The 13227-nt window shown below is 41.2% G+C and overlaps 1 protein-coding gene across 1 annotated transcript in view; it reads left to right on the plus strand.

The window, feature by feature from the left end:
• The first annotated feature begins 453 nt into the window (after positions 1–453).
• The window catches only part of LOC136857355 (uncharacterized), a 30264-nt gene continuing 17490 nt past the window's right edge, over positions 454–13227 (plus strand). The window contains exons 1-2 of the mRNA XM_067135968.2: positions 454–495; positions 3441–3565. Coding sequence (XP_066992069.1) covers positions 3455–3565 — 111 coding nt within the window. The 5' untranslated portion in view covers positions 454–495; positions 3441–3454. The remainder of the gene's footprint in view (positions 496–3440; positions 3566–13227) is intronic.

Raw genomic sequence — 13227 nt, forward strand, 5'->3', positions numbered from 1 at the left:
AAGAGGAGTTAGGGACTGGAATAATTTATCCAAATACTTGCGATCTCGTTTCAAAATTTGTATTTTTTTCGCCTCTAAAAAGGAGGACTTTTCCTTAGAGTTGGTGTACACTCCAGTCGGATGATTTGTATGATGGTAATAACAGGACATAGAAGACGTATGGTAACAAATTAAAGGAGGATATTTGAATATCTTCTTTCACTATTTATTCAATGAAGCTAAAGGAGAAAATGTTGTGTATTTTAAATTACATGTTCGTTATAAGCTGATCAGGAGCATTCAATTAACCGGTGAATGTGTTCAATATAGCCAGAGCAACAATCGTTAGCCTGTGGTAAACACAAAGCAAACAGGAGAGGTGGTGTCATCTAGCGGTCAAAGTTAACAATGAAGTAGACGCTACAACACTGGAATGTCCGCTTAGCGGAAGAGTGTGAAAGTTGGGAGATAACTGTGAAAGGCGTGATCCCGACCGCGAAGTGGAATGAGTTCCTCGTAAGTATTTACAGTGCTGAAGTTGGAAAAACGTTTTAGGTGGAATTGAATAATTACTAACCCACACATTCATACCGCGGCACATTCTCTTAATTCTACGATGCCTAATACGACATCTAAGTACCTTTTAACACGAATCAGCACGCAAAAAAAACCGCATTTAAAATTAATGATCTATGTATTATCTGCACACTTTTTAGCGATAGATTTACACCCTAGTGCTGAATCGTTCGAGATTCGTATTGGCAACCTTTGAAACACAAACTAAGAATCGCTTACGATCGCTGTGCGACATCTGGCGTACACTTTAAATACTCGTACTGTTGTTGTTTACACAGCAAAGCCAAACTATAGAATTCATGCTAGCAACACGTTTCGCATCGAGAAATGTTATATAGTATTATATATTGTGTGTGTGACACAGTTGTTGGCGTAAGATAATAAAGGTTTAGAAAATTCAAATCGATCGATCATATTATCGATTCAATTCAGATTTCATTTCCATTCAGTTGGCAGTATTACCAGAACTGGCAGTGCTCCCTCCTTACTCCTCAACCCAGTACAAAAAGCTATCACTAAAAAGTGCGCGTACAATATATAAAATATGAGTTTTGTCTGTACATTGCTCAGAAATCAAAAAGAATTGTATTTCTGTATCGGCCGTGTTCACAGTAACAAGCAAATGCACTCTTTAATTTTCCGTCATCTCTGTCTACCTGTGTTTTCTCTCTCTCTGTACGGTCATCACGATAACATGGCAGAAGAGAATTTAATGAAAATTGGTATATAAAGTCGGAGAATGAGGCACTCCAATCTAGGCTATAAATAATTTTATTAACGCTCATTGAAATGGTAGTTTAGGGAAGGCCTAAAATGTAATTCTCGTATAACTATCTTATTAGTAATCCTATTGATAATAACTAAATCTGTAAACTTATACAGAATTACAATTGCGATCATTTATGATAACAGTGATATTCCTGAATTTCGATTTTTGTTGCTAAGTCCATATTAACCCCGAACCACGAGAAAATGGGTGAAGCGAATTTAATCAAAATCGGTATATAAAGTCTGGGAATAAGGTACTACAGTCTAGGCTATAAATAATTTTTATTCACGCTGGATGAAATGGTAGTTTAGGGGAAGATGCCTATTTTTTAAAATACGTATGTTATTGGACCTATTTAAACGTATCACATAACAAAAGTTATAGAGAATAAATGTTACAATCATTTATGTCTTATACAGCTTTACCATACCGACTATGATAATAGAATTGATGAATTTAGTCTTATACTGCTAAGTCCATATCAACGCCGAGCATTGCTGGCATGGAAATATTGTTTAATCGTGTTAATTTGCGATGGTTTTTGTCATGGTTGTCTTAAGGTGCAAAAACGCATGGTCATCGGTCCATACTGACAAGGAAAATTGTGAAGATGAATATAAAGAATGAGAAAAATCGTAAAGGAACGATCGCTTGAAGAATAAGACAAGAGGGGGTCATTGAAGAAGGAAGGACTCCTTCACATTAGATGCTCTAATATCCCAGAGTCGAAAGAAAACTAATTGTGAAGGCCTACAATATCGAAGGTTCATAAAACTGATCATCAATAATATTATATCGACTGTCGTTGTGGTATGATTTTTCTCTTCTGCTGCCACTCATCTCCGATAGATGGGATTACTGCCGGGTCCTGAGTAAAACAGCATGTCTGGATACTTGCGGAAAGTAGCTGGGGAGTTAGATAACTTTGCACATGCTATATATTGTCCAGTCAACAACAGGTACTACAGCTGGTAATATAATAAGGTCGGCGGGTGCAGAGTGTGTCCGTGGTCCGACCGGCCAACCGAGCAGAGAAGGGGCTCTACGCCTCTGTAATCGGGAGACAGAGGGGCTGGTTTCCACCGTCGGCTGTTCTGAGGGTTTAACAATAAGGTAGGTCAAACTTTCAGTACACATCCCTCACACGTAGAGGAAGAAAATATGTTTTATGGACATAGGTTCGGAAACGTCAGATGAGAAAATTAATCAATGTAAGATAAAGACATGGAGAAAGAAAGAGAAAGCCGGCAGACAATTACGATTTTCTTTCAAAGATGAAATACGTACTTTGGCCATTTCAATCACTTCACCATTGTAAAATGTATATACTGTAATAATAAAATATTGCAAAACTAAAGTACGGAGAATAAACAAACCACCGTCGGCAACCCTGAAAATTGACTGTAGGTCAATCTCTTGTTCTTTTCTATAAGAAAGTGATGAAAATCTAGTGTTTAATAATTGTTTTACTATGCCTTCACTACCCATATTAACACTTTTAAACCTCCGAATTGATTGTGTACGAAATAATATCTTCGAGCGGAACTCGAAAACAAAAGTCAACTCAAAGCTTTGGTAACTGAAATAACACCTTGGTTAGGTTTAGCATGCACGAGGCAAGTGTACTGAGAGCGTACGCGCGCCGAGTCGTTGGTTCCGGACGGTGCTGAGAGGAACTACAGTATATGGAGCGGAACAAGGAACGGTGACGAAAGAAAAACACGTTATAATGTAACATTACATTTAAACAAATGATATAAAATGATTTATTATTTTATTACTAATGTATTTGGGTGTTGACACACAATTTACGCACCCTGAGAAAACGCCACTGATCAGAATGTGTAGTTCTCAGGTAGCTCAGGTTGCTAGTCTGTATGGAATGAACCGTCCAATGCAAGTGAAATGCGTCTCCCTGATTTAACGAAGGCAGATTATTTTGCTCCTTCCCGTTATCTTTCTAAATAGAAAGTGTCTGTATTGACGCTTATTAGACTTTATAATGAAAATTTTGTTCGCTCTTACTTTGCCCATTCCTAACCTTGTGAAAGTAGGTAAGTAACTTACTTAACTGTTCTTCTTGGACATTAGTAACATATCTTTTCTGTTGTTTCAGGTACAGACAACAAGATGGCAGCCAAGCTCCTCGTAGTTACCTTGATAGTCGCAGTTAGCGCTATCGTAGCTCGTGCGAGGCCGGAGGAGGTCAAGAAGGACGAGCAGAGTAATGTGATATCAGGGGTGAGAAGTAAACTTTAACTATTGTTTGATATCTGAACTCATCTGAACATTGTACATCCTACAGGTTTACACTGTAATGATCAGACTAAGACCGAACCAAAAGTGAGAGAGAAAAGGAATAGGCTACCACTACTAAATGATTTCATTCCTCCCCTGAAAGCGGAGGCGCGGCTCTTAAAGCAGGGAGATTTGGTACGGTGAAGGAGATGCTCGAAGAAGATGAGGGATTGACGGCTGTGGCTTATACTAGGAACTGTCCCGGCATTATCCTTAGTGCGGGAGAATGGAAAACCACGGAAAAACATTATCAGGACAACCGACGGTAGGAACCGACCTCTCTCCGTCTCTCGAATACAGAGGCGTAGAGCCACGGTTAAGCCGTGGTTACCGCTCATCTGCTCGGCCGGTCGGTCGGAGTGGAGAATTGTCGCCCAGGTACAGATCCCCTATCTGTTGCTTACCCAGTCTTTTCTGAAATAATTGCAAGGAATTTGGAAATTCATTGAACATTTCCCTTGGTAAATTTTTCAAATCCTAACTCCTCTTCCTGTAAACGAATATTTGCTCCAATTTATCTTCTTGAATTGTAACATCTTCAAATTACACTCTTTTTAAAACACCACTCAAACGTATTCGTCTACTAATGCCATACCACACCATCTCTCCACTGACAGCCCGAAACATACCACTTAGTCGAGCAGCTCGTCTCCTTTCTCCCAAGTCTTCCCAGCCCAAACTTTGCAACATTTTCGTAATGCTACTCTTTTGTCGGAAATCACCCAGAGAAAATCGAGCTGTTTTTCACGGTTTTTTTTTTTTTTTTTTTTTTAGTTCTAGAATCAAGTAATCCTGGTGAGGGTTCCTTACACTGGAACCATACTCTAGTTGGGGTCTTACCCTCTTTTACATCCTCACTATAACTTATAAATGCTCTCGTAGTCATGTGGAAAGATCTGTACCCTTTACTTGCAATCCCATTTGTGTGATTACCCCAATGAAGATTCTCCATAGTGCAGTATTTACCTTGATAGGAGGATTGTAAACCGTGAGTGAGAATCAACACTAACCTAATCCGGCTCCATGACTAAATGGTTAACGTGCTGGCCGTTGGTCACAGGGGTTCCGGATTCGATCCCCGGTAGGGTCGGGAATTTTAACCATAATTGGTTAACTTCGCTGACACGGGGGGTGGGTGTATGGTCGTCTTCATCATCATGCGCCTACGGACGTCAAATAGAAAGACCTCCATCTGGCGAGCCGGACTTGCCCTCGGACACTCCCGGCACTAAATGCCATACGCCATTTTATTTTTCAACACTTACCTCATGTTAAAGATTAATAACAGCATTGGACTTCTTTTTTTTTTTTTTTCATGTTGCTTTACGTCGCACTGACACAGATAGGTCTTATTGCGACGATGGGGCAGGAAAGGGCAAGGAGTGGGAAGGAAGCGGCCGTGGCCTTGATTAAGGTACAGCCCCAGCATTTGCCTGGTGTGAAAATGGGAGACCACGGAAAACCATCTTCAGGGCTGCCGACAGTGGGGTTCGAACCCACTATCTCCCGAATACTGGATACTGGCCGCATTTAAGCGACTGCAGCTATCGAGCTCGGTAGCATTGCACTGAAATGTTCATATATTTTACTTGTACATTCTTTAGCTAAAAAGAAAACACTGATTTCAACCGGGTGAAAGTTGTTGCAAACTCGCCTGATGAAAATAAACTGGAATGACATTCTCTAGGTTGGAGGCTGTGCAAGTATCTGAGAGTTAAATAGAAAGGACCACTAGATACGAAACTCTCGCTAGATCGATGATCAGAGGAAGTACACGAAAAATACTATTACTACTGTATGCCCAGCCCTTGTCCCGTTTCTCCGCGGACCGGGCGAGTTGGTCTTGCGCTTAGGGGCGCGCTGTGATCTTGTATCCCGGAGATAGTGGGTTCGAACCCCACTGTCAGCAGCCCTGAAGATGGTTTCCCATTTTCACACCAGGCAATAGCTGGGGCTTTACCTTACTGTAATTAAGGCTACGGCTGCTTCCTTCCCTCTACTAGGCCTTCCCTATCGCATCATCAGTGCGTCTAAAGCAAATAGTAGTTTCTTTGCGGGGTCGGGTAGAAACGTGATGGACCTCACCGACGTCAACTTCATGAGATAATACATGATAGTAGGAGGGAGATGGTGAATCCCGGTGCCAGCACATAGCCTGCTCCTGTCGAATAGTACCAAGGGAGTTTGCTCAAGGCTTAAGATCTCCATTCGACAGACGAATCACCATCAATTGCGTCATATGCCCTCACTCCATATGAACACTACGGAGAAGTTGGGAATTTAATAGAGGCTTTTGGCACGCAATCTAGTGATTGCATACCACCACCTCTCCTAATCTGTCAGCCAACGTTCTGAAGGAGAATTTCTTTCCATCAACGGGACTCGAACCGGCTTGTCAACGTGTAAGACCGTACAGACTTGTCACATTAGCGATCATGGCCACAAGGCTAACTTTATGGTTCGTATGATCAAGCTCTGTGCTAGGTGCGAGGCTAAACAAATGGAAAATCAATTTGCAAGAGCGGTGCTAGGGTTTCTGTATAGCTTGTAACCAAGATCAGTGCAAAGTGCAGTCCTCTGTTATGTGTGATCACTACTATTTTATAACACGTCTCCTTTTGCAGTTCAGCATAGGACTAGGGCAGTGCTAGGTGCGGTACTTCGTTGTGGACAAGGCCGAAGACAGCCATCCTTGATTTGTAATATCACGGCCGAATTGATGCGTCGCTCTAGCTAGCTTGGAGCGCAGCGAGGGGTCCAGTCGACCGTGGTACTATTATTGCACTTTCACCAAGTCCCAATAGATGGCACTGTGATACCAAAACTAGAAGAAAAGTCACTGAACACGAACAAGCCATCAGAAAAGTTTCAAATTGTGATGCGCTTATTATTTTGACCATTTGATGCGTACATATGAGGCAGTCAGTTCCAAAACTCGTCTTATCTACCATGAGTGACTTTTAATTTAATTTTTTTTGTAATATAAGTCTCCTTTATTTAATAGTTCTACCATGCATTCAAGTCTAAGGCCATAGTGTCGTCATATTGAGGAATCAAAACTTTAATTAGTAGAATGGCAATAAATTAAGTCCGACTCGTTGGCTGAATGGTCAGCGTGGAGGCCTTCGGTTCAGAGGGTCTCGGGTTTGATTTCCGGCCGGGTCTGGGATTTTAATCGCTTCAGATTAATTCTTCTGGCTCGGGGACTGGGTGTTTGTATCCATCCCAACACTCTTCTCTTCATATTCACACACCACAACACAACACAACACACTACACAACCAACCACCACAGAAACACGCAAAAGTGAATACATCCCTTCATATAGGGTTGGCGTCAGGAAGGGCATCCGGCCATAAAACAGGGCCAAATCCACATGTGCGACGCAGTTCGCACCCGCGACCACACAGGTGTGGGAAAAGCGATAGGAAAAGAAGAAGAATTGCAATACATTAAAATTGTGTTTTGGACAAGACGAGTCTTGGACCATCCCATGAGACATTTTTTTGTTTGTTTTACAAGTTCCTTTACATCTCACCAGTGCAAATAGGTCTTTTGGTGACTGGAGGATAGGAAAGGCCTAGCTGTGAGACATAAGCGGCCGTGGCCTTAATTAAGCTACAGCCCCAGCATTTGCCTGGTGTGAAAATGGGGAAAACACTGAAAACCATCTTCAGGGCTGCCGACAGTGGGGTTCGAACCCACTATCTCCCGAATGCAAGCTAACAGCTGCACGCACATAACCGCACGGCCAACTCACCCGGAAAATGAAAAATTTTACCTTGCACAACTTAATTTTTTAAACAAGGAGAGATAACAATTTGTGGATATAATCTATATATATAAAATAAGAGTTTTGTCTGTACATTGCTCAGAATTTGAAAATAATGGTATTTCTGTATCGGCCATGTCCATAGTAACAAGAAAATGCACTTTTTACTTTTCCGTAATTTCTGTCTGTCTGTCTGTCTGTCTGTCTGTCTGTCTGTCTGTCTGTCTGTCTGTCTGTCTGTCTGTCTGTCTGTCTGTCTGTCTGTATGTATGTATGTACACGCATCACGAGAAAACGGTTGAAGAGAATTTAATGAAAATCGGTATGTGAAGTCGGGGGATAAGCCTCTACAATCTAGGCTATAAATCATTTTACTCACGCTGAGTGAAATGGTAGTTTAGGGGAAGGCCGAAAATTGAATTCTCAACTATTTATGTTATTAGTGGTCTAATGAAAATCGGTATGTGAAGTCGGGGGATGAGCCGCTACAATCTAGGCTATAAATCATTTTACTCACGCTGAGTAAAATGGTAGTTTAGGGGAAGGCCTAAAATTGAATTCTCAACTTTATGTTATTAGTGGTCGTATTTTTAAGAAAATGGGTATGCAAAGTTGGGGAATAAATTGCTACAATCTAGGCTATCAATAATTGTATTCACGCTGAGAAAAATGGTAGTTTAGGGGAAGGCCTAAAATTTAACTTCTCAAATATTGTTCTTATTAGTAGTCCTATCTTGATGATAATCGGTATGCAAAGTCAGGAAATAAGTCGCTATAGTCTAGGCTGTAAATTATTTTATTCACGCTGAGTGAAATGGTAGTTTAAGGAGAGGCCTAAAATGTAATTCTCAAATATTTCTTATTAGAAGTGTAGTCAATGAATGCTAGATAACTAAGGTTAGTATTAAATTTCCTATTATTCATGTCTTATACATTGTTACCGTACTGGCTATGATCACCAAGATATTAATGAATTTGGATTTTTGTTACTAAGTCCATATCAGCGGCGAGTAACGAGAAAATCGGTAAACAGTATTTAATGAAAATCGGTATGTAAAGTCGGAGAATAAGAAACTACAGTTTACGGTATAAAATATTTTACAAATCACAGAGTCGAAAGAAAACTAAATGTGTAGGCCTACAATATAGAAAGCTCATAACATTGATCAACAATGACATTACATTGACCATTGTTTGTCGTGATGTGCTTTATGTCTTCTGTTGCCCCTCATCTCCGGTAGATAGGATTACTGCTGCGTACAGAGTATTTTTATTTGACTTTCGTCGCACCGACATAGATAGGTTTTAGGCGACGATGGGATAGGAAAGGGCTAGGAGTGCCTTAGGCCTTAATTAAGGTACAGGCCCAGCATTTGACTGGTGTGAATGTGGGAAACCACGGAATACCATCTTCAGCGCTGCCGATAATGGGGTTCGAATCTACTATCTCTCGGATGCAAGCTCACAGCTGCGCACCGCTAACCACACGGTCAACTCGCCCAGTCGGACAGAGTGTAACAGCCTGCCTGAATAATGATGGGAAGTAGCTGGGGAGTTAGATAACTTTCTTCTTTAGCATGCCATTCCCCTGGTTTATAAATTTTCTGATACTACTGGTACGTAACACACTGGATCAGCATAGCATTGGGGGTATTCAATCCCTACTCTGAGGCACTGATTGGAATGAACAATGTGCATATTTAGCGGTATAATGACAGATGAGTGTTCATGGCAATCTGCAGCCTGGTCATTCCAGCTCTGGAACTTTGGACTATTAGATTGGCACCACAATCTAACCGCAGCACTGTTCGTTAAAAGTGATAAAACGTGCGGCTTTCCATTTGATTGAGTATTTTATATGATAGCATTGCTTTCAATCGCTATATTCATACTTACGTTTTTGTACTGACCTATGTTGATTTCAGTTAGGAAAACCACACAGTCAGTCTTTCTGAGAATCCCGTAGCGAAGCACGGGTACATCAGCTAGTCTTATAATAAAGCACACTAGTAGAATAATATGAGTCAGCTCCGCGGTGTCAGGTGGCGTGCCTGCCTCTCATCCGGAGTCCTCGGGTTTGATTCCCGGCCAGGACAGGAATTTTACCTGGATCTGAGGGCTGGTTCGAGGTCCACTCAGCTTACGTGATTACAATTGAGTGGCTATCTGACGGTGAGATAGCGGCCCCGGTCTAGAAAGCCAAGAATAACGGCCGAGGAGATTCGTCGTGCTGACCATGCGTCACCTAGTAATCTGCAGGCCTTCGGGCTGAACGGCGGTCGCTTGGTAGGCCATGCCCCTTCGGGGCTGTAGTGCCATGGGTTTTGTTTTTATTTTTAGTAAAAATACATTTTTGTCGTATCAGTATAATGACATTCACTAATATATCAAACACTCCAGTAGATTGATCACATTTACATCCTATCCACCGACATTCAATACTTGTAGAAAACTCGTCCATTATACGTTACCCGGCGAGTTGGCCGTGCACGTAGAGGCGCGCGGCTGCGAGCTTGCATCCGGGAGATCGTGGGTTCGAATCCCACTGTCAGCAGCTCTGAAGATGGTTTTCCGTGGTTTCCCATTTTCACACAAGGCAAATGCTGGGGCTGTACCTTAATCAAGGCCACGGCTGCTTCCTTCCAACTCCTAGGCTTTCCCTATCCTATAGTCGCCGTAAGACCTATCTGTGCCGGTGCGACGTAAAGCCCGTAGAAAAAAACAACTTTATAAGCTACACTGCACTGCCAATAGAACCAAATTCAAAAATAAAGCATTATTTCGCTGTTTTCAGTCATGGGTATAAGGCATTACACTCTCAAATCTGATCCCTCCTCTCGAGATCCATCAAAATGAACTTCTCTTTCTTCAGCAAGATTGTTTACTGTTTACATCTACGTCGGGACGGGTAAAAGATGCGAGAAAATAAGTAGCTCGACCTTCCGGCTCATCGATTTTGCTGATACTGTAACCTTTGAGAAAAGAAAATTAAAATCCTCAGCCTGTTTCCAGTAATTCGACTGTGTCAGGAATGGAATTAATGAAGACCCATCTAGCGGTGAGAATAGGAATTGTGCCAGCTGCTGAAGACTGTCGCACTTCTCCGGGACAAGGATTAACCACTGACAGATGGAATGAAAAAACCTGTTCCGCCTCCACTTTGTCTAGCACAAAGCTCAGCTGGGGTGATCGGGATTTGAAGCAAGGAACCCAGTGATGAGAGGCCGACGTGGTGTCGCCGGGGCTACGGAGGCTCTGTAACACTTTATAATCTAGATAAATAAAATCGTAACGACCGAGTGTCTGTACATTGCCTATTTTGGCGAAATTTTCGTTCAGTTATCCGTTTCAGTTGTAATAATGACTGTTACCGTGGTTTGGTGGATTAGCAGAGGTGAAAGATGGTGCCGGGATGAATGGGTCTAACTACAGAATCAAAGTTAATTTTACAATTTCAAATAAAGGTTATATTTTTGAATTTTAACAATCAATCAACGACAAAATCTTAACAACATTTACTTTGGGAATAAAAATTTGTAAACAAGACTAGAAAGATCCAAGATTCCAGAACTTTAACTCTCTCGGGCTACACGCCCCTAGTTTTACAAAAGCACAATTTGTTCAAAGGGGCAGAAAACCCCTACCACATGGAGCACTTGCTCCCAACTTTTAACCTCAAGCCTCCCAGAGGACTTTTTATAACACCAGAAAAGAGCAGACGCGCTCTCAGTTTTTCAAGCCTACTTAAGGCAATGTCAGACTTTACAATAAATTGCCATCAAGGCACAACTTACAACAAATGAAGCAGGGGTATCTCGTACCCAACCTACTGGGCCATAGCAGAAAATAATAGGTTAAGTAATTGGCCCGCAACACAAAGTTGAATGGAGGCGTGTACTTGCATTCCTACATGAAACTTCTTAAAACCTAAAAGGCACTAGGCCGATGAAACAGGGGCTATTCCCAAACTATGGAGGTGGCCCGTATAAGGAAGAAATTTAAACATTAAAGAAGAGAAGGAAAATCAGTTACCAAAACGTAGTCACCTCAAATCAAAATGAAGGGGAGCTCGAGAGGGTAAGGCACTCTCTATCCCCGATTTATAGTTAAAGATATTTACATAAGCCGGCAAAAATTAGATTACCGTACAGAAAAGTAGGTTACATGGTAAAAGTTTCGGACCTTTCCCACGGGTTAAACTGCTGAGCTAGCAAGAAAATAACGATGTTAAACGGCCATTACCTTACTGAAGAGCTGTTGCTTGATGAAAGAAGCGCTTCCCGCCTCCTGCTACACGTCCATACACTAGGTTAGATGTTGATGAAGTGGCCAGGAGGCGTGAAAATCAGCAGGTTTTTACCCTCGGGGAAGGTTCGAGACCTTTCATGAAAAAAACAGCCACACCCACTTAATTTTATTTGGTCGCTTAGAGTTACACACCAAAATCGAAGAAGAAACCTGTGATTGGTAGAAAATTAATTACAGAAATTCTTGATTGGTTAAAATAAAAACAGGCGGAAAGACAGGATAAATATTGTCAACCCAAAAATGAATGCACTAAATTTAGTAAAGAACAAACTTGCGAATACAAAATTTCTTCAAATAAAGTTCCTTCACTTCGCACCAGGGTGCATGATCATAGATTTTTGTAGAGGCATCTATGAGAGAATGTCCAAACTTCTTGATAGATAGTAAACAAAAACATGTCGAAATTCACACAGTGACATCTTCAGAGGAAAGGTTTAAGTAGGTCCAGTTTTAAGTTCAGAGTTTCTCCTGTAGAGGAGGATTTATTGGCGCAACATTTAAAGGTGCGGCGTAGGGGTGTACCGCCTGGTACAATGACCATCTGCATATTTTGTAGCTTTGGTGTCTGTTTGTTTGTTTGTTTGTCTGTTTGTCTGAGTTCTTATAACTTGAAAACTACTGGATATATTTCTACCAAACTTCATATTTTGAATCCACCTGTCCTTGCGTACGTTTTAGGGCCAATATTGTTCCTGCAGTCAATCGCTGAATTGACTGGTAGTTTATACGAAACCGTGTTTTGCACTCCCATAAAATATACACAACTAAACTTAATGGAAATCTACCTGCCTTAATGGAAAGCAAATTCTTAAACTTTTTTCTCGTGTGCATCATTTCAATACGAGGATTAATAAGGGAGATATCATTAACGGGCTGTTTTTCAGTCTTAACTTCCCGCGGACTTCATTTTAGCTTTTTTTGGGGTCGATTTGCCTGTTCGTCCGTTTGTTGAGTTCTTGTAACTGGGAAACTGTTCTATATATATCTACCAAACTTCATATCTGCCCTTGGGAAGGTATTACGGTCAATATTATTTATAAATCCCAGATTGCTTTGGGGGTTTATAAGAAATCGAAACAGTGATTTTACCCTCCACAAAATACACAGACCAATCTTAATTCATAACTACCAGCCTTGATGGAAATCAATTTCTAAAATGTTTTTCTCAGGTGCAGCATTTCGGTAGGAAGAAAACAAGGGAGTTGTCATTAATGGACTGTTTTACATGTTATCATATCATTTCAAGTTGGGTTAAATGGTTTAACTAAGGAGCCATTTTACTCGTTTTGATAGTACAGATAATAAGAGAGGTTAATGTCAACGATGGGTTTCATGAGCCTTCAACCATAGTGCCACTCCCGGTTTCAGATGAACAACAACATCTAACAGAGAAATAGGGAGAAATACGCACAACTTCGGGCCAGGAACTGTATCGTTCAATAAATCCCATTCTGTCTCCACTCTGTTCAGCTTCATCGTGCTTCACGGTACTGCCACGTGCTTTCGTAGAAGAATATCAGTTTCT

The sequence above is a fragment of the Anabrus simplex genome, chromosome 1 (assembly GCF_040414725.1).
Source record: "Anabrus simplex isolate iqAnaSimp1 chromosome 1, ASM4041472v1, whole genome shotgun sequence".
In the NCBI taxonomy this organism is placed as follows: domain Eukaryota; kingdom Metazoa; phylum Arthropoda; class Insecta; order Orthoptera; family Tettigoniidae; genus Anabrus; species Anabrus simplex.